General features: G+C 41.1%; 2 protein-coding genes across 2 annotated transcripts in view; one reads left to right on the top strand and one right to left on the bottom strand.

Annotated features, from left to right (window-relative positions):
* Window positions 1-277: 277 nt before the first annotated feature.
* LOC146466218 (uncharacterized) overlaps window positions 278-20,079 on the bottom strand; it is a 36,041-nt gene continuing 16,239 nt past the window's right edge. The window contains exons 3-6 of the mRNA XM_085127607.1: window positions 3,450-3,646; window positions 3,096-3,143; window positions 1,130-1,252; window positions 278-370 (exon numbers count right to left, since the gene is read on the bottom strand). Of these exons, the coding sequence (XP_084983733.1) occupies window positions 1,130-1,252; window positions 3,096-3,143; window positions 3,450-3,646 (368 nt within the window). The 3' untranslated portion in view covers window positions 278-370. The remainder of the gene's footprint in view (window positions 371-1,129; window positions 1,253-3,095; window positions 3,144-3,449; window positions 3,647-20,079) is intronic.
* On the top strand, window positions 3,565-8,853 carry LOC146466219 (NADH dehydrogenase [ubiquinone] 1 alpha subcomplex subunit 7-like). The gene is made up of 4 exons (XM_085127608.1): window positions 3,565-3,655; window positions 3,734-3,780; window positions 6,030-6,176; window positions 8,466-8,853. Exons 1-4 carry the CDS (start codon window positions 3,605-3,607, stop codon window positions 8,530-8,532), a joined length of 312 nt encoding a protein of 103 aa, XP_084983734.1. The 5' UTR covers window positions 3,565-3,604; the 3' UTR covers window positions 8,533-8,853.

Raw genomic sequence — 20,079 nt, 5'->3', positions numbered from 1 at the left:
TTCATTCCTATGCTTCTCAGTCATTTTATGATGACCGTAATGAGTTCGTTTTAGTTTGAATTGTCTTTTGTTCATTGAAAGGTGTTTTCTGGTACCATTTGTTGCCTGTGAACAGCCTTAGTGGGTATAGGGCAAAGAGAAAAATCAAGCTCGGTCTGGGGTGAGAATGAGACTCATAAAGTGCGGGTATTACAAACCATTGTTACATCATCATGAGGGTACTTCAATAAAAACCCTTTGTTTTACAAGACTAGCTTCAAGAAAAAAACTCAAAACATGACACCAAAGACAGGTCTTTATTATAGTTCAAAACATGTTTCTCCTATAGCACAAGGATCCCCTGATTCTGCTTCTTTCTTTCAGCTGTCATCTGCAAAATAAAGTGATTGTTACCTTGAAGTACCAACAAAAGGAACAATCTGAATAGAGTCGACCACAAATCTAAACACCCCGCAGTATTACCAGTAAGTTACAGCGGTTTTCAATTGGGTGTCGAAAGTAATTTTGTATTTGCTTTGGTTTTGCATTACTTCACTCTGTGATTGGTCAACAAAACTTGCGCCACTTTCTCAACCAATGGGAACCCAGACCAAAACCAATCGTGTTTTCGCTGCATGCGTTTTCCAGCACTTTCCCGTGGTTGACGCCAGTTACATGTATTTGCTTCAAATTCTGATTGCCTCGTTGTGTTGTTTACATCTGTTGCCATTGGCCAGAGTAATAACTTTGGTTTTGGTTTTACGACACTCAATTGGAAACCGCTCTACCATTACAAATCTACATTATATCTGATAATGTGCACAGTTATACAAACACACATTAACTAACACATACACCACTAAACTGAAATACAAGTTATCTACTAATCCAAGAAATGAGATATTTCTAAGACTATTGTATTGCAGTAAAACTTCACAGCACATTCATTTTAAAATTTTGAGGATACAGTTTACTTGAAATTTGTGAGAAAAATGAGCAAGGTAAAGGAGTATATGTATGTCGCGGTGTAACTTGACTCTGACTTGAAGTATTTCAAAATGGAAAAAGACAATCAGGCATTAAAAACCAGCAGAAATTAAATTTCAAACAGAGCTACTGTTAGTTTAAGATCATTACCGCAAACACTCACCTATCTTAGCCTCCTAGCTTCTCGCTCAGATTCTAGTAATGTCAAGATGTCTCCCTCACGGACTGGACCTTTCACATTACGTATGATGGATCTGTTTGTGTCATCAAGAAACTCTACTCGTACCTAAAAAGTGTCAAACATTTAAAGATGTTTAAGTCTTAAACAAGGCAGGTCATTTCTTATGGAAACCTTTTAACAGGTAAGATCATTCTGGATGTGTGTAAAGAACTTTGTCTCAGCTCAAATAATTCTCCTTGGACAGGGACACTGGGCTGTTGGATTTGTCGCCTATGCCTTGTTTGGCTTGCCCTACTAGCAGGGGCCAGCTGTTAATTTTGCCCATTTAGGTTGACCTGGGGATGGAGTTGAATGTACAACTTGATCTACCTGGTTGGTGCCAACTTGCACATGTATCTCTTGGGTCTCTGTCCCCAACTGCTTAGAGCATTTAACTACTGCCTTTCTTAAACAAACTTTTGCTTCCATTGACTGTTCAAGAAAACAGGCGTCTACCGTATCAGGTGGCAGTTGAAAAATTAAATATGAATTTGTAGTGGCCAGTTAAAAGAATAACTAATTTTACATGTACATTCTTTTGACCCAAGACCAAACCGACCCCACTAGCACTTGTGCTATAAATACTGCTGAGGGTAAATAAAGGTGATTTATTTATGAGTCATTTATTGTAGTTCTGGGCCAGGTTGTTCAAAAGCCGATTAAATTTTAAATTGTTTAAAAGGCTAATTTCAAGCTAACGGTTAAGAAAAGTCTAAGGCAAAACTGAGGGACAAAAATCTTTTGGGAGAATCTTTATTGGTTTTAATTAAAGTATACCTGCCAACTCTCACACATTATGCGCAAGTCTCATGCCTGGGGGCTAGAGACATCGATCTCACGCATCAAGGACAATTTCTCACGCCTCACTCACAAATCCAGACGAGTTGTTCCAAAAAAAACTTTGTTTCATTTCAGCTTTGTTATGTATTATTTCTTTGCTCTTTATAACAATCGCAAAAGCTTTCAAATGTCTACAATCCGTCTGAATCGTAAGTGTTCAAAGGTCGTCGGAATATCGTCGTTTATTTTCGGCACGGTTCGGAAGTCTTCGGACAATCGTCAGCAATCTTCAGAGGTGACTCGGACGTTTTCGGAAATCCCGGTCATGATGAGACAAAAATCTCATGCGTTTGACTCAGAAAAAGTTGGCAGGTATATTAAACTCGCATCAAAGTTCACGTTAATCCGGGATTAGCTTAATCGGGCTTTGAATAACTGGGCCCTGGAGATGATTTTCGAGTCCTTCTATGTAAAACCCACTGGAATAGAACTTCAATTGTATATGACATGTATGTTTATGGTGAAATATATCAGTCGGTTGACTACTGTTTCAATTACCAAATGCCAATTTGTAACAAATGTAACACCATCTCCTTGGTGGAGGCAAAAATAAGAACCAATCAAATTGATTTGTGTAGTTGTCAAACTATCCACTGACTTAGAGTTCAAGGGTTAGGTTTAGCATTGACATGAAAGTTGGATTCGATATGATCAATAAACCCAATGCAAAAATGGCAGACATTTTAATATTCTTCTGTTTGCATTCAAATTACCCTTACTAGCCACATTCTTGAGTTCAAAAATCAAAAGAATATTTCACCTTGAAAGAGGCTAGTGAGGCTGATTTGAATACAGACAAAAGAATATAAAATGTCACCCATTTTTGCATAGGGTCTATAGCAGAGGTTTTCTTCTCAACACTCTCAGCTCGTTGTCATCGCTTTACAGTGCGATTTTTGAGAGGAGAATGAAGAAAGGAAACCACCAGGAGTAGGGCAGACATGGCCAAAATGTGGAAGTTAGGCCCAAAATAAATGACTAAAAATGACAACCAAATCCAAGATTCATGACAGCCAGGCTGTAGAGTGTAAGCTGACAGGCCTTAGGCTGTGTTGATAATACATCTTACCTGAGTACATTGACCCTGAGAGCCAGTTCTTCCCAAACACTTGGTTACCTAAGACCACAACAGAAAGCATTGTTTAAAAATCTTTGAGCCCTCTTCAATCGACTTGGCGATTAATAACGTAGCATGTTGTAATCCTGAGCATAAAGTACTTCTTGTTATAAGCTTTTTGCTATCAAAGCTAAAGCATAAGCTTGTGTATTGCTATAAACAGCAGTTCGCGACACGAATTTTTCGCTAATGAAAGACCCAAAACGGTCAATAACAGGATCTTAAATGTTGCGATAAAGCTATGGAACAGTTCAGTATCGCTAAAACACTAGAACTTTCATCTCCGAGAGAGAAATTTCAAAATACCTTGGCAAGTTTCACAGGTTTGTCCATCTTGTTAAAATGGCGGATCAAAAGAGGGCGACCCACGTGGTCAAAGCACGCAAGTTCGGTTCGTGCAGAACTCTGGGACATAGGGGAACAGAAATAGACTGGGGACGAGTTGAGTGAATTTCCCCAAGATGGCGTCCGCCACAAAGGCAGTCCAAGTTTTTCGCAATTTTCTTATGGGAGTAAGGAAGAACAAATTGTTTGAAATAATTGCTGTTCAAAGATACACTTTGAACTATATTTTATATTTCTTTTGGCAGAAAAAGCTCAAAGTTCCTCTGCGTTATCCTGGTGACCAAGCTGCAAGGTATGAAATTCAAACTTTAGATAAGCTTAATATTTAACTTAATATAAGGTGATTCTTTGTTTTGCACTGTTTTGTGGCCATTTATAATTGGTGAAATCTATGAGGGTGAGCAGATGGATTTTCGTCATGTAAACAGCCTTCTTTATAACTTGACGTAATAATAGAACTGCTACTGAAGAAAAACGGATAAATATATGCGCTGTTAAATGACGTCATAATATCTATAAAACTTCAAATTTTGAAAATGTAATACGCCACGTTTTGCACATTAAGGCCTATTTTCTGCTCTGATCACAAGACTTGCCAACTATCGTTGTGACTTGAAAAATTATCTTCAAAACCTCTTTAAAACAAAATGATGGTCTAATGGAAGATGGTCTAATGGAAGACGGTCTGTGGAAGATGGTCTGTGGAAGTGAGGGTTTTCCAAGATATGATGATTAGGAATTGCTTTCCATACCAGGCTGCATTTCATGTAGGATACGCCGAAGATCTTTGGCGTGGGTTTGAAGAGCGCTCGGCGTACTGGCGTACGATCGAAGTCGTTGGCGTACAGCTGGCGTATATCTTGTGGCGAAAACTATAGGAATATTGTATAAAGGCTTTTGCATAATATAAGCCCACCTGTATAGACTGTAGTAAGCAGTACAATCCTCAAAACAGCTAAAAAATAAATTTACTCGAACAGACCCCAAACATGTCGGTGCCAAAGTGATTTAGTTACCTGCATGACGTGATTTACCCAAGTGACCAGGTTCCAGAGCGTGATTTTGCCACGCTAATCTCCCGCACAAAACTGCCGGCGTGCCAACCAAGGCGCCATCTTGGAAAGTAATTCCGCTGGTCACATTGATCAAGATGCCGAGGATGGGAGCCAAGCAAAGGGTCTGGGAATGAGTTTACTTAAGCCCCAATTTACCAGTATTACCAGGTGAATTTGAAAAAATAGTGAAATAGTGCCAAGTGCAAATTTTACATTTTTCGTTGATGATTTCTTGATTTACCAATCCCGGTATCCCGGCCGCTTTATTCCAAGTCTCCCACGTATGAATCAAGAGTAATTTGTGACCGCTTGTTCGCTTGTCAAATGTCAAGTTGGCCGCTTGGCGTGGAATTAAGACGTCCTTGGCGTACCTTCGGCGTGAGGTTGACGCAGAATGCACCCTGGTTCCCATAGCAACAATATGGTAGTTAAGTTGGTCCCACCTTTGCTTAAATATTAAACAAATACACTCAATATCAACAAATTTGATTTGTTAAAACTTCTGGGTAAATGAATGAAACATCAGACTGGCTCAACATATTCAGGTATGTTAACTTAGCTTAACCCAGAACAATTCTTTTTTCAATTCTCTGTTCAAGTGAAGGAGCAAATCTACCTTTGAGATGAATGCATTTGTTGGAAACTTAGCAAGTTTGTCTGTTGTTCTTTCAAAGTACTATAGGGGTACAATACATGTACAGTTGAACCTCTTTATTACAGACACCAAGGGGACAGGGATGAGTGTCCGCATTATAGAGGTGTCCGTTTTAGAGAGGTAGGCTTTATATGGATTTCGGTCTCTCAGGGACCAAGTGAACTGTCCGTGATAGAGAGGTGTCCGTATTAAAGAGGTGTCCCTAAAGAGAGGTTCTACTGTACATGTACAAGTACATGTACATGTATCTAACTGAACAGATGTAACATATCAGAAATAAACTGCTATATATCTGTTCATTTTAACATGTAACCTCTTCTAGCCATTTAGCCCCAAGCAGTTAGCCCACTAATTTTAAATTTCTCATCCCCTTATATAAAGACATTATATTCTAGTTCATATATTAGACAAATTATGGTGAATTTGGCCACATGCAAAATCCGCCAACAACAAACTCACCTGCAGGGAATGGACCATTTTGAATGCAGTACAGTCATACTTACATTGATGCTTTCTGTGAGTTACAAGCTGTGCTAGGCTGCACCTGTCATTGTAGAGTAGGCAAGTTAACTTCTCTTTGGTCGAGTTAGCATGTCGTCAAATTCGCTGGCTACCAGTAATTATTAGATAAGTTTTCACTTGAACAGCAAGTTAACGTGAAGGTTTGAGTTTGATTTGTGACAGATCACTTAATGATAGAGGTTTTTTTTTAGCTAGTGACACAGGCATACTCTGAACTTGTGTTTCCTTTTTCCGAGTATACCTGCGTCACTAACTGAAAAAAATACCTTTATCATGAATAAATATGTTGTTAATACAGTGTTTCTTTAGAACACAGCCAGACCCCTTCATTCCTGATGGCCCAGCTCACAAACTAAGTCACAATTATTACTGTGATCGAGATTTGCGGCGAGCTGCAAAGCCTCCTGTTATTCTGTATGGTCAACAAAAGCTATTACAGGGAGCATCAGAGACAGGGTAAGTGATGTTTTGGTGGTTCTCATATGAAGTAGTATCAATCTTTTACCAAGTACTATAGAACCTGTCCAATAAATAAGACTGCGTTCACACTTGAGGGAATTAAGTTTAATTTGAACAGCTTTAGACGAAGGAAGTTTTTCCCAAACTTGTTCTCAAAAAAATTGTTCCCACTGGAAGTCTTGTCAATATTTGAGCCGGCTATTCACTTCTGCCGGTTTAAACTTAACACAACAGAAAAAAAGCTATTATTTGAAGTCAGAGGGAACATAACAATAATTTATTTAAAGGCCATTAAAGAAACTAGAACGGAACTGAGTGTTTACTTTAATTTTTGCTGCCACCGGCGCCTTGTGCAATGGTTTGTAAAACACACAGAAGAAAGTTTTCTCGTTTCTCATCCTGTTCTGCTTCAAACCATCGTCTTTTCTCTTCTTGTTCGGCTTCTTGTTTACGTCTTCGTTCTTCAGACTCCAGGAATCGTCTCTCGGACTCTTGCTGAATTTCAAAAAATTTCTCACGCCATGAAACTTTCCATTTTGGCAGTAGATGTTGACTTTGGCTGTTTTCTTTTCTTGCCTACTTTGTTCTTCGACTTTTGCTCTGGTTCTGACTTCTTTTCAGAAGTAGGTAGGGTAGGTGCATCGTTGTCCTCGCTACCATTGACAGAGACGTTTTCTGCAGTGACGGCCTCACACAAAAAACTCTCCTAATCCAAGCCGTCGACACTTGACAACACAGATTCGGTTTCCAGTGCATCCAACGTGTTGTCACTACTGCTTGACAATCCACCCGCAACTGACAACAGTGTTGACAGTGGATTTATTCTGGGTTTGTGACCTAGCAATTTATCTATTTCCTCATAGAAGGGGAAAGAGTTTTTTCCTTGACCCGAGGTATTGTTCAATGTGTTAACGTTCTTGTATTTCTACTGCAAGTTGTGCATCCTGGTCTTGCACTGGTTGCCGCTTCAACTGTAGCCGCTTTCTTGAAGTTTTATGGCTATGCCTTCCCAAATGGTTTTCTTACAACCTATGGATGCGAGCTGGCGTTGAATACCTTCTTCTGCCCAAAGATTGATGAGTGTTTTCATCTCAACAAAGCCCCAAGTTTTCCCAGCGACCAAAGAAACGTTACCGTCCGCCATCTTGAAGTTTTTTTACAAAAACCACGATCGAAACTACCTCGCGACGTGGTTTCGATGTTGGTTATTGTAAGTATGTTTCGATCTAGTTTCGCGGGTTCAGTCATCAGGTATGAACACTTGTTTTAGTCAAACATGTTTCAAACATGATCAATTTAAACATGATTCGGCCTAGTGTGAACGTGGTCTAAGTCACAATCATTTGTTTTACTGTCATCCTTGTTCTAGTCATCATCATCATCATCATCAGGCTGCATGGGGCACAAACAAAAATTTCCCAATGCAGTGTCCTTCCTGCTAACTCTTTCACCTTATTTCTCACTCAAGTCATTGATATATTTATTTATTTTTATTTTTTTTTTTTATCTGAGCTTTAATCAAAGTTGTACTATGTGGGAGTGGCTATGGTCACACTGTAGGGTAAAGTGCAATTTAGAATACTATTTAAAAATCTCAAGAAGTTATTTTGCTAAATTCTCTGTGTGACGGGATAAAATACCCATCAATAGATTGCACTTCAAAATAAGGCATATTAGCCCTCCTCTATTTCACTTGTTTCATTTATGAAAAGCGCATTTAGATATGTATGGTTACCACACTGTTCACTTGAACATTCTTTGGGATAAATCTATGAATTGTTTGAAATGTGATAACAAAAACCAAATTTTATCACAGGAATAGAAGGTGCAGGTTTATAACTCTTTAAACAGGACCCTACCCCGAAAATTAGACAAATTTCATTAGCTGTCTTCATAGAAAAGGCTCATGTATGTCAGGGTTTTACTCTCTTGTGGGTGATTGACAGCTGAAGATGAGAATGGCCAAGCTTGGCCCCTTTTTACTTAAACTTCTGTTATCCCTCAGCAGCAATCAACAGATCTCTGTGGGTTATTGCCATAAGGGACCTTTAGATCAGAATATGAGTGCGACATTCAAATTTCAAATCATTCACATCCCAAGAACTCTCGTTCCTTCCTGTTGTTAACCAGCAGAAAAGGAGACCCTGAAAATAAGATTGGTGTGACAAGCAGTTGTCTAAGTTACGCAAACTAGATTTGAAAAGTCGTACTCATGGTCAAATCTTAAAGTCCCTATTCACTAATTCAAGCCAGCTAATAGCTTATTATGACGTTATTACTTTATAGTGAAGATGAAGCGAAGTTGCTAACTGCAAAGACTCCAGGAAAAGCTTACCTGCCGGTTGATCAGTAACCATTGGCTGAAGAGCAAATGACTAAAACCTTTTGTATATGAATTTCCTGACCAAGGCACTGAATAATCTTTTGAACAAATTGTCCTAAGGTTGTATGATAATAATGGTTTTGATCAGTTTAATAACTTAATTTGGAGGTATACATGTAAACGACAATGCAAGAACGGTTCAGTCATTGCACTGAAAAATTGTTTATTTTGTGGGTAATGAAGGTTTCTCTTAAAGTTACTTGTACATCTTGTTCAAATTCGTTTTCTTATACTTGTAAATAATCAATTATGTGACTGAAAAATAAACATTTTACTTTACTAAACATCAAATTTCAATCCTTTAACTTAGGTCTATCAGCTACCAACAAGAGAAAATAAGGGGACAGAGAGGAAGACCCCCAGTATAGCCCTTGGGATATGTGAATTTCACTTAAGTTATTTTTAGACGTCGTGAAAACGGAAGTGTGTTTCTTGGGACGTTCACTAACGTATCTAGACGCCTATAAATGCCACTTAGGAAAGTCATACTGAACAAACACAATGCGACAATGGCACGCTCCGATAACTTACGGTGACGTCACATTGACCGTTTGCGGACGTCTCGGGAAACCGTCTTCCATTTAGACGATGTTTAACAATAAATTAAGTGAAATTCACATATCCTAGCCAACGCCTCTGTTCCCTTATTTTCTCTGCCTACCAGGTGCTGCATTCCCACTTTTACAAGTGGTATTTACTTGAATAAACCCCTCATCAAATGCTTTGGGCTTTTGTGGAGAAGATCTTATTATTTTAAGAATATGACAGCTTCTGTGGGTACGATTTGCTTTCGAGTCTGTGATTTTTTATTCAAGGCCCATTCAAAGCAGCTCAGTTTGTAATGAATGCCTTGAAAAATTTAGCCTACAAGAGTTTTCTATAGGCATAGTTAAGCCAGCGATTCTTGTGCCCGCTTGCGTGGTTCACTCGCTTTACTATGCCTAAGAAAATTAAGGGACTGCTTGTAGCGTATGAGAAATTATCTAAGTAAATGCTGTACCCAGTACGTACGACAAAATAACTGATAGTACTTAATAGTCATGGCAGCAGTGGTTAGTACAGTCGAACTTCCCGTACGCGACCACCCAAAATGCCAAGATTTCATGGTCGTTTATGGGAGGTGGTCACTTCCAAGATTCGAACCAAAGGGGTTCCTTTCAAGGAACAGGTCTGACGCATCTGCTTATTCGAAGCAATGTTTAAAAAACGAGCAGGAGTGTTTTATCGGGTTTAAAACCACGAGGCGCAGCCGAGTGATTTTAGACCTGATAAAACACGTGCTGCGAGCTTTTTGAACGGCTTCAAAAACATTCCTGGAAAAGCGTGTGTCAGTAGAGTTCATAACAATTATGCTTTTGTGAACGTTGGAAATTAGCATACAAGAAAAACACCGCATACTAATCAGGAGGAGGTTTATCGATATTAAGTCGCTGCACGTGATGTATTATCGACCATTTGATAGGTCAATGGGCTTATGAATTATTAATGAGTTTTTGAAGAGAGTTTATTGCATACATACTATACATTTTTTCCTGGTTACAATACGCGTACGAGCAGCGCTAGGTTGTCACTAAAAGTTTCTCATAAGTTCTGAGTAGCGTATTACATACAGCGGACATGGAGATCAGATCATGTGTGAAGTGGTCTCTTTAAAAACAATGAAGAATTATAATGCCGTCACCTCAAAAAGTGCCCGCGGTTGCTTACGAGAGGTTCCAACTAGACTATTAATGGTTTGCATGTGACGTCATGGCGGCCATGTTGGTGGACAGGAACAATAAGATTTTTCTCCTCGGGGAGTTAACTACCATTTTTATGCAAACTATGTGAGCAAATTTTCTTTTGTTTTGTCCACCAGCATGGCGGCAAAAGAAACCATCTATAGGGCTTTGACTGGCAAAAATTTAGTGTTTTGGATAAGTGGTCGCTTATGGGAGATGGTCGCACTATATGGAGGTTCTAACGTAGTTGGCTGTCAACTCCTGGCTACTTGATGGCTAGATAGAGGGATGGTTGGTATGGCAGGTATCCAATCAGACTGACTGATGTTATAGTCAACTTTCAGCAATGGGTCTGCCGTCAAAAATCAACAGTCGACGAAGCGGGTGAGGCAAAAGGCCAGCGTGTGCACCCCAGTGAAGTCGTGATATGCAAGCTGAAAGACAAGGGTAGTGACACCTTTGGGGAATAACACCTCTTAACTTAAAAGAAATTTTCATCTCAGCTTAATCTCTTCCACACAATCGTTTCAAATCAATCTCTAGTGGGTGAGGGGATATCTTGAGGTTCTTTTTCCCGACAGTGAATCATCAGCCGTTCAAATTCGGGATGATCGAGTGAGCCACCTTAACTCACTAGAGCGCCGAATGCAATCCTTCGTTCTCAATTCATGATTTTTTGAGCGCCAGCTACAAATTAATTGGCAACAGTTGAGACAAAGTTTGTCTTTATCTGTTTGTGGATGTTAAGTACTGTCAGATTGCTGAACGTTGCTTGTCATTGTCCGACCGAAGCCACGTTTTCAGTCTTCGACAGGGCCCGCTGAGGTTGAGGCATTTTATTTGGGTTTGGTTTGGCTTGTTTCAGTGCGTCCGGTGACAGTACAGCCTCTCTAGTTAGGATTTGAACTGTGTAATAATCTTTATCCTGCAGTTTGTATATTTCCGGGTCCGGCCGGCTATTTATTTTCGTAGGAAATTGTTGTGTGTCCAGTATCAAGGCTATTTGTCTTTTGACTAGTTACGGCTACGTTTTTGTTATCGCTTCTTCCCGCTCTGGACTGTGTGTATTGCAATTCTGAAAAGCATTATAGCCTCAACTGCAAGAAAGTACTTGACTCAGCTGCGAGAATGACGATATTACAGAGGAACAGATTGTACTTATGGGGCACGCGGCATCACAGTGCTGGTCGAGGGGATGTAGAACTGTAATGGGAAACATCACACTTCCATATGCAATAGGGAGAAATCGACACTTCAACAGTTCCACAACACAAGAGTAGAAAATAGCATGAGTGGGCTCATAAGCCACACTAGCACCTTACTGTAATATTCTGGGCCCATTAAACCAGCCAAAGTTAGAGAACGCAGCTGCTTTAATTCTAACCATGGTCAACGTGTTTCATCCGAACTGTTCTACTGGGAAACTAGTGAAGGAGCGGTTACACGGCTCACAACATTCCACACTCCCCCACTAAGTCATGACAACTATAACAAAAAATCAACATCAAACGTAGCTTGTAGTTCTTAAGTGTCTCAGTCCTAATAACCTAACGAGTCACTTAGTAACAAAATCAGCCAAGTATGGAGAGGCGTGTATGCTCCTAGTAGGGGTAGCGTTTTTCTGGGACACCTTGAGCTACCTTGGGGAGCAGACTGCACAGGCTCAATTGGTGCTGTTGGGGTGTCTTGACTACTGGTCGGGGTTTCTTTTACCTGCAATTCTGGCTTTTCAGCTTCCACCGATGCTGGAATCAGGTCAACTGGGACTTGATTAGCAATAGACGCTTGGAGAACACTGGACCGCTGCATGAGATGGTCTCGGTCTCGTCTCAACAGTCGTCCATCTTCCAGTTGAACTACAAACGAAGTTGGATTAGTCGACTGTTTCAAAACTCCAGGTAGCCACTTTGGTCCTCTTCTGAAGTTGCTTGCGTAAACTGTTTCTCCTTCCAGCATGGTGCGTTTCTTAGCATGCCACTCATGTGCCTGTTTCTGAGCAGTCTGGCTTTGACGTACTTTCCTTCCAATTTCTGAGCAGACTAGGTCTATTCTCAATCTGGGTTTCCTCCCTAGGAGTAATTCTGCTGGTGAAACTCCTGTTGAAGTCTGAGGGGTGATTCTGTAACGGGATAGAAATCGCGAAACTCGCATCTCCACACTTCCACCACTCATTTTCTTCATTCCCTCCTTGAATGTTTGCACGGCCCTCTCAGCCAGTCCATTTGATGTAGGGTGATGGGGCGCAGTTCTGATGTGACGGATTCCATTTTGGTTGAAGAAATCTTCTAACTCTTCGCTCTTGAAGTTGCTGCCATTGTCTGTGACAACGATTTCCGGCCGTCCATGTGTTGCAAAAGCGATTCTCAATTTCTCAATGGTCGCAATTGATGTCGACGTGTTCATTGAAACGCCCTCCATCCACTTGGAGTGAGCATCTATCATGATGAGGAACATTTTTCAAAGAAACGGACCTGCATAGTTTAGGTGAAGTCGAACGCAGGGTTTAAGAGGCCATTCCCAGGGATATAAAGGAGCTACTGGCGGTGAATTCCTGTTTTCCAAGCAAGGATTGCACTAACGCACTTTCTGCTCCACGTCTGCATCCATTTTCGGCCACCACACATAACTTCTCGCCAACGCCTTCAAACGGCAAATTCCAGGGTGTGTCTCGTGTAACTCCTCCACCACTCTTTCTCTTTCTTCAGGGGGTACCACCACTCGACTGCCCCATAGCAGTGTTGAGGCCCAACGCTGAATCCTCGCTGTTTCCATAGTAGGTGTGGCCTCCTTCTCATTAAACATTGATTCCAACAGTTTGTGGTCAGCCATCAAGGTAAAATGTCTACCATAAATGTACTGGCGAAATTTCTTCACCCCGAATACCAGGGCTATAGTGCTTCTCTTTCCAAGTTGGAGTAATTTCTTTCTGCCGGGGACAGGATCCTGGAAGCATAAGCGATTGGATACTCTAAGCCATCATCCATTTGATGAGAAAGAACGGCTCCCATGTTGTGATGCATCGCAATGCCAAGGTTAGGTGCTTCTGACTGTCGTAGTGAGCCAGGAGTCTAAGGGACTCCAGGAATATAATTCCCACGACTTCTGGAAAGCGTGCATCTGCTCTTTACCCCCAATGCAAATGAGGCTCATCACGTAGCAACGCATGTAGTGGAGCCAACACACTTGACAAGTTGGACAGAAATTTCTGGTAGTAGTTAATCATGCCCAGGTACGATTTGAGCTCTGACACATCCGTAGGCGCTGGTGTATTGGTAATAGCATCGACCTTGTCTTGAAACGGATGAATGCCTTCTTTGCTGACCTTGTGACCCAGGTAGGTTACTTGAGGTTCCATGAACACACAGTTTGTTTTTACAGTCGTAAACCTGCGCTTGCTAGTCGTTTCAAGACTTATTCAAGCTTGTTTAAGTGATCTTCGTAACAGGCTCTGGGTCAGATGTCATCCACCCGGACGATTACAAAAGGAATGTTCCGCAGTAGATTCTCCATGTTCCGCTGAAATATTCCTGGTGCTGACGATATTCCGTAGGGCAGACGGTTGTACTGGAAAAATCCTTTGTGTGTGGTGATGGTAGTGTACTGTTTGGTCTCTTCATCCAGAAGTATTTGCTGATAGGGCTGACTCATGTCCAGTTTAGTGAAGTTTTCACCTCCTCCTAGAGTTGCAAAGCGATCTTCAATCTCCGGGATAGGATAACTGTTTAGCTTAGACACTTGATTGACAATCTACTCTGTCATGGCGTATGGCACTGGTCTCACCTTCAAGAACATCAGTTTTGCCTTTGTTTCCACATGGATCTTTATCCGCGGGCCTGTGAATGTTCCAAGTCCTTTTCGAAACACTTCCGAGTACTGGTCGATTGAACTTCCAAGTAAAGACTCTTGTTTGTTTTCGTCAACTTGCCTTTTGAACAGCTTCTTCCAGTTGAGTCTCAGAACTCTCAACGAGTCCCTTCCCAGTAAGTTAGGCCATGATCCGTCCACGACGAGTGTTTGCAGTCCCACTTCTTACTTCTCATACTTCACAAAACGTTCACAGTTCCTAAGGTACGTTCGGAGCTTCACTTTAGCGGTTCCCATCTACGGTCGATTCTTCGCAGAATTTCCATCAATGATTCTCTTATAGGTTTCTTTATTAATGATCTTGCTGCAGCGCCGGTGTCCACTTCCATGCTTGTCTGAACTTTGTTTAGTTGTAGGTCGACTCGATATGGTTCTTTCTCTCCAGTGAAACATCGTGTGTTCTTTGCATTCTTCATCCGCCTCTTCTGATGTCCCCAGGGGACGTGTGTTTGCAGATCTGTTACGTTGCTGATTTGAAAACTCGTTTTACGTTTACTGCGACACTTGTTTCCTTTGTGACCCTTCTTACGGCATCTGTATCACTCTTCTTCTTTAAACCTGCACTTATCGGCATCATGAAACTGGCCTCCGCAACGTCTGCATTCTTTTGATTGCCTCGGGTTCCTTGGCGGCTGTTTTGTTTCGGTGGCTCCTTGGTCACGTGGTTAACTTGTGGTTCTTTCGGTTTTTCGTTCAGATACCCGTGCTTCAGATCACGTGTATTCCTGTCGGCAGTTTCCATCGCAGTGGCTTATTCCATTTCCTTCTTGAATTCCAGCTGACTTTCCGCCAGCAATCTCCGCTGTATGCGTTCATCACTCACACCGCAAACCAGTCGATCACGAAGCATTTTCTCCAGTTGGTCGCAGTGCTCCGATAAATTTCTCAGTTCGGCGACATATAGGTGTATTGTTTCTCCAGGCTGGCGAAAACGGCTGTGAATTTGAACCGATAGACGATTGAAGAGGGTCTTGTATTTAGATGATTCTTCACTAGGTTGACTAATTCTGTAAACTACTTGTCAGTCGGCTTACTTGGATTCCCCAAATTCCTGATTTACTTGTAAGTTTTCGCTCCACATGCGCTTAGCAGTACCGCTCGCTTCTTGTTGTTGTCCGTAATTTCATTCGCCGCGAAATAATGCTCAGATTGTTCGGTGTACTCGATCCAGCTGTCGTTCTCGTTGTATTCCTCAATTTTCCCGATCAATGCCATGTTTTTATCCGTTCTTCGTCGCCAATGTAATATTCTGGGTCCATTAAACCAGACAAAGTCAGAGAACGCAACTGCTTTAACCATTGACAACGTGTTTCATCCGAACTGTTCTACTGGAAAACTACGAAGGAGAAGTTACATAGCTCACAACATTCCACACTTACAGCCAACCGTACTAGCAAACTTGGGAGAGGAGACGGTACGCATGATGTTCGACTCATGTGCCGGAAGCCCTTACTAATGCACAGATGTCATTACACGACTCAACCTGAAGCCTGTAAGGAAAGAACAACGCTACATCAAGCAGATATTTGGAACATTGAGGGGAAACGTTGAGGTTTACAACATCACCGTAGAGTGACTAGCAGTGGAAGGATTTTCCCTTGACGTCGCGGAATGTGTTAACGCCGAAAAGGATGTGTTGACCTACCTACCGAAGCCAAATATTCATGCTTTAAAGAAACAGTGCGGCCGACTGACTAACCTTAAGTGAAGAAGCGACAAGAGATGATTGTCTACGACTGTTCATCAAGAGCCAACGCTCAGACCCCCTCCCCCAATGACTGCTTAGAGACGGGACCGCCACTACAGCAACTGACATCCTTCTACGGAACCAGATGCGGAAGCATTGCGTCACCGGAGACATTCAGAAAGCGTTCCTTCAAATTCGATTGCACGAACAATATAGAGACACACTGCAGGTCTTTCGGTATGACCGAAACATCATCGAGTATCGTTTCACGCGGGTGATATTTGGAGCTACGTCAAGTCCATAAATACTGGGGGCGACGCTTGAGAAGCACAACACAATGTACCAAGAAGAATTTACCGCCACAGTGCAAACACTTTTAGAAGATACATATGTCGATGACATTCAAGGGGGGGGGGGGGGGGGGGACACAGAGGAAGACGCCGTGAGGTTTAAAAGAGAGGCTACCAAAATACTCTCAGAGGGGGGTTTCACCTTACATAAGTGGCATGCATGAAAGGTGCCTGCAAAAGGCTTTAGTGCGTGTAACGCACGATCGAGCTATGAATCCGGCATTCCGTTAGGTTCTTTATCAGAAAGACTAGACGTTTCTCAAAATGAAGTCTTCTGATATTATATTGCCATGAACTATCCGTCCGCATTTGTAAGTAGGAAAACGAGATCACAGTGAGGTCTCTTTGAGATAGATAATGGCTACAGTACTTCACAGAACCACAGGATGATTAGACACCAGACTGAGAAAACACTAATATAATTTGGGCAGAGAAAGGAAACTTTAAAAAAATATCTTTATATCTTCCTCGATTTGCATCAATTAATTTCAGTGAGGAGCAAATTTGTTGTCAAAATTTTGGACGATTCGCTTGCCGCCTTGTAAGCTTTGTGCATTAAGGTTGGTTACTCGGACGTCTCAGGTACTTTCTCCCTAGCATAATCAGAGCAAGCTTCGTTATTTGCTGTATCTTCCCTTAACACTTGCCACTTGATATTCTGGGGAAAGTACTTTAAAGTACTTTGTGTTGAGGGCTTGGAAATGAAACTTTGTATGATATTATCAGAACCTGAATTATGATTAAGGCTAGCAAGAGACGATATATCTCTTGATCTTGGTGAGAAAAAAAATACAATAGGAGTGTTCAGTACCAAGTGCAATGACGAGTTGATAAATCTATGCGGACGCATTTTCCGTTTAAGTCACAAGACCGCAGATTCATACTTTCCGTGATTCAGGTCATGAAGGTTATATGCGGTGCATGCGTGCAATGCTCAGAGTAGAATTTTGCTTCTACTGATTGATTTAAACGAGTCGAATTAAAATGCCCGTCTGGGGATCAAACAGGAATTCGAGCGCGAGACACGGTAATCTTTTGCAAGCAGAAAAGAATTAATTTCCTCGGAGGACTGATTGTTCACAGCTTGGATCACTGTTTCGTTATTAGTAATACTTATATTTTGTGTGAATGTGATTTTTTTTTTTCACGAAATTGTACTTGCTCGTGTGGGGTACAATCTCAATCATAACACTGCTCATATGCAACAATACGTTTTGTATCTGTTCTTTAAAATTCATTGAAAATTCATGTATCACGACGTTCAGGAAAGGATCAACTTTCTTTGTTTAACGTTAACTGGGAAGAATCTAATTGTATCGATGAATAAAATTGTCATCATTAGCTAAAGAAATCTCCTTACGGCCAGTCCGTTACAATCCCCTCTTGAACTGACTATAAATTGCCTTGCCTGTAGTTGTCAATTATAGAGCGAATCAGGTGTCTCCCTGCTTCCCTGCTTCAAATGAACCTGAAGATGCTTTTGATTTGGGTGAGAAAAGACTTCTTATTCTTTCCTTTAATCCACTTTGTCAGAGCACATTTCTTTTTTAGTACATGTATACTGATTCATTCCAGAGCCGTTTCCTACCTTCCTACCTTTGGAACTTACCAGGGTCGAGTAACAAAAGTCCATTGACACTGCGGGAAAGAGACCTAAAAATTTGAATGGCCAATTTTGAGATTCTTTTGTCCTCTTTTTGCCTTTGTCTTTCTGTGATTTTTCTCAGCAGCAGTAGTGCAAGGTGAAACACGTTAGCGCGGGGGAGAGATTTTCGCACTCGCCGGCGTGTTTAACTCGCTGAGAAAAATGAGAGTCTACTCGTGGACTTTTGAGGTCTACAGAATTAACGACTCAAATATCCATCTTCGTTATTTAAAAAGATGTGATTCAAATGTGGCTATTTCCCAATTTGAAGGTGCTCTTTCTAGCACGTGATAAGATTTTTAAAATCACTTTTGGGCGCTTTCCATTTGATCAAACATTCTTGAAATTCCGGACAAGGAATCGAATAGAACACTGAGTAATTTTCCGGAATAAAATGTCGGAATTATGGGTATATTACGGTATACGTGACGAGGTTTTCCTAACGTTCCGAAATTGGAACAATCGGAAAATTGAAAGGATTCTAAACCGTTATATTACTGGGACCCAAAATAATCAGTGTTCTCGGGGTTCCCCCCCCCCCCCCTCTACCACTTCGCCTACTGACATTTTACTTAAGCTGCCTTGTATAGGCCATTGCTCTTTCGTCACTCAGAAAAGGATTCGTCTTTTTATTAAGCGCTTTTGCAATGATTTAGATATCTGCAAGCTAGTTTTTTCTTCTTTTAAGATCGGTAATATGTTTGGTGTGAAAGACCGTGTCGCTGACGGGATCCGTGCGGTGTATAAGTTTGCATGTGCGGGCTGTAATGCCTGTTACGTCGGCGAAACAGTCCGGTATTTTTCCACACGCGCACGTGAGCACTTAGCCAGTGATAGGACCTCTCACATTTTCAAACATCTACAGAATTCTGAACATTGTCGTGCCTTATTGTCATTAGATTGTTTCCATATTTAAGATCACGCCTTTATCATTTTCCAACTCAAGATAAAAGAGGCGTTTCATATTCAAAGAGAACAACCGTCCTTGAATCAACAATTACACCGTGTAAATCTGAAACTATCCTTATAATTCTCACATTGTCACGTCTCATGTTTATTTTGTTGTCACTGTTTGTCATAATTAGCATTTTTGTCTACTTGTTATAAATTCAATTTTCAACGCTTTGTATATTAACTAACTGAAGATGACAGAAGTCTCGGCTCATCCACGAGTGATGTAGAACAAAGAAAACAAAAAGTCAAAACAATAGAAAGAACGAAATAAAAGTAATAAAACAAGGAAAAACTTGACAGGTTTTTACACCGAGCTAAACCTGAAGTCTCTGTCGAAACATGTTTTGTAAACTAAAAGGTTTTGTCATTTTCTTTAAACTTTTGACTTGCCTGCTACTGCCCAATCGGTAAATTGCTTTGCATTTTAATTTCGCATCCATTTTCTCCGAGGTAAGGTGATTGTGTTATTTCGGTTTGTCGCGAATGGAACGGGTTTTTTCAAGTAAGTTTCGGTTCTGTTAGGTCGGAGATTGCAAAAACAGTCCGTTACTTACAGTAGTTGACGCCATGCTTTTTTTTTGGAGGGGGGGGGGGGGGGCGTTACAGGCGAAACACGGGAATGTACCGGAGTGACCAGGAATATAAACCGAATGGTACCGTTCCATTCAGTTATTATTTCGGTATATTCTGGGGTCACTCTGGTCCATTCCGGTAGATACTGGTACATTTTGTTACATTCCGTTTCCATTTCTGTTTTTTAGTAAGGCCCCTTTTAAATCGTCCAGTCTTAAAAGCATAGGTCTACAAAAAGAAAATATTTCATTTTCACTACGAGTGGCTTTCATAATAACAACATTAGTTTGAATGCCCTTTGAACCCGGTTTCCAGATGTGGTTGCTACACGCTCATTTCTCGCAAAGTCATCAGTTATATGAAAGCCGTTATACAGGGAAGCAGATTTTAAGTTAAACTTTGCTTTGTTGTTGTCCTGCTTCAGGCGTTGTGTTTTCTTTGCGGTTTTATGGAAAACCTTCCACCAGCTTTCAGCCTGAGTTGTTACTCGTGTCAAGACTATCCAGGTTCGACCCAGCCCTGCAGTAATCCTTCTGTACATCACTGCCTTCTCTATTACGACTCCTGCATGTCTGCAGACACCACAATAGAGAACCATGGGAAACGCTTTACATCAACTGTAAAAGGCTGCACGATATCTCAGCTCTGCAATTCAAACTTGATTTGCGAACAACTGAATACCACAATGGCTGCAGTTAATATGGAAATAGGCGCATGTTCAGT

This window comes from Pavona decussata, unplaced genomic scaffold (assembly GCF_977016875.1).
Source record: "Pavona decussata unplaced genomic scaffold, jaPavDecu1.1 SCAFFOLD_149, whole genome shotgun sequence".
NCBI classification, from domain to species: domain Eukaryota; kingdom Metazoa; phylum Cnidaria; class Anthozoa; order Scleractinia; family Agariciidae; genus Pavona; species Pavona decussata.
The sequence above is the reverse complement of the archived record's forward strand: the minus strand, read 5'-3'. Positions and strand labels throughout refer to the sequence as shown.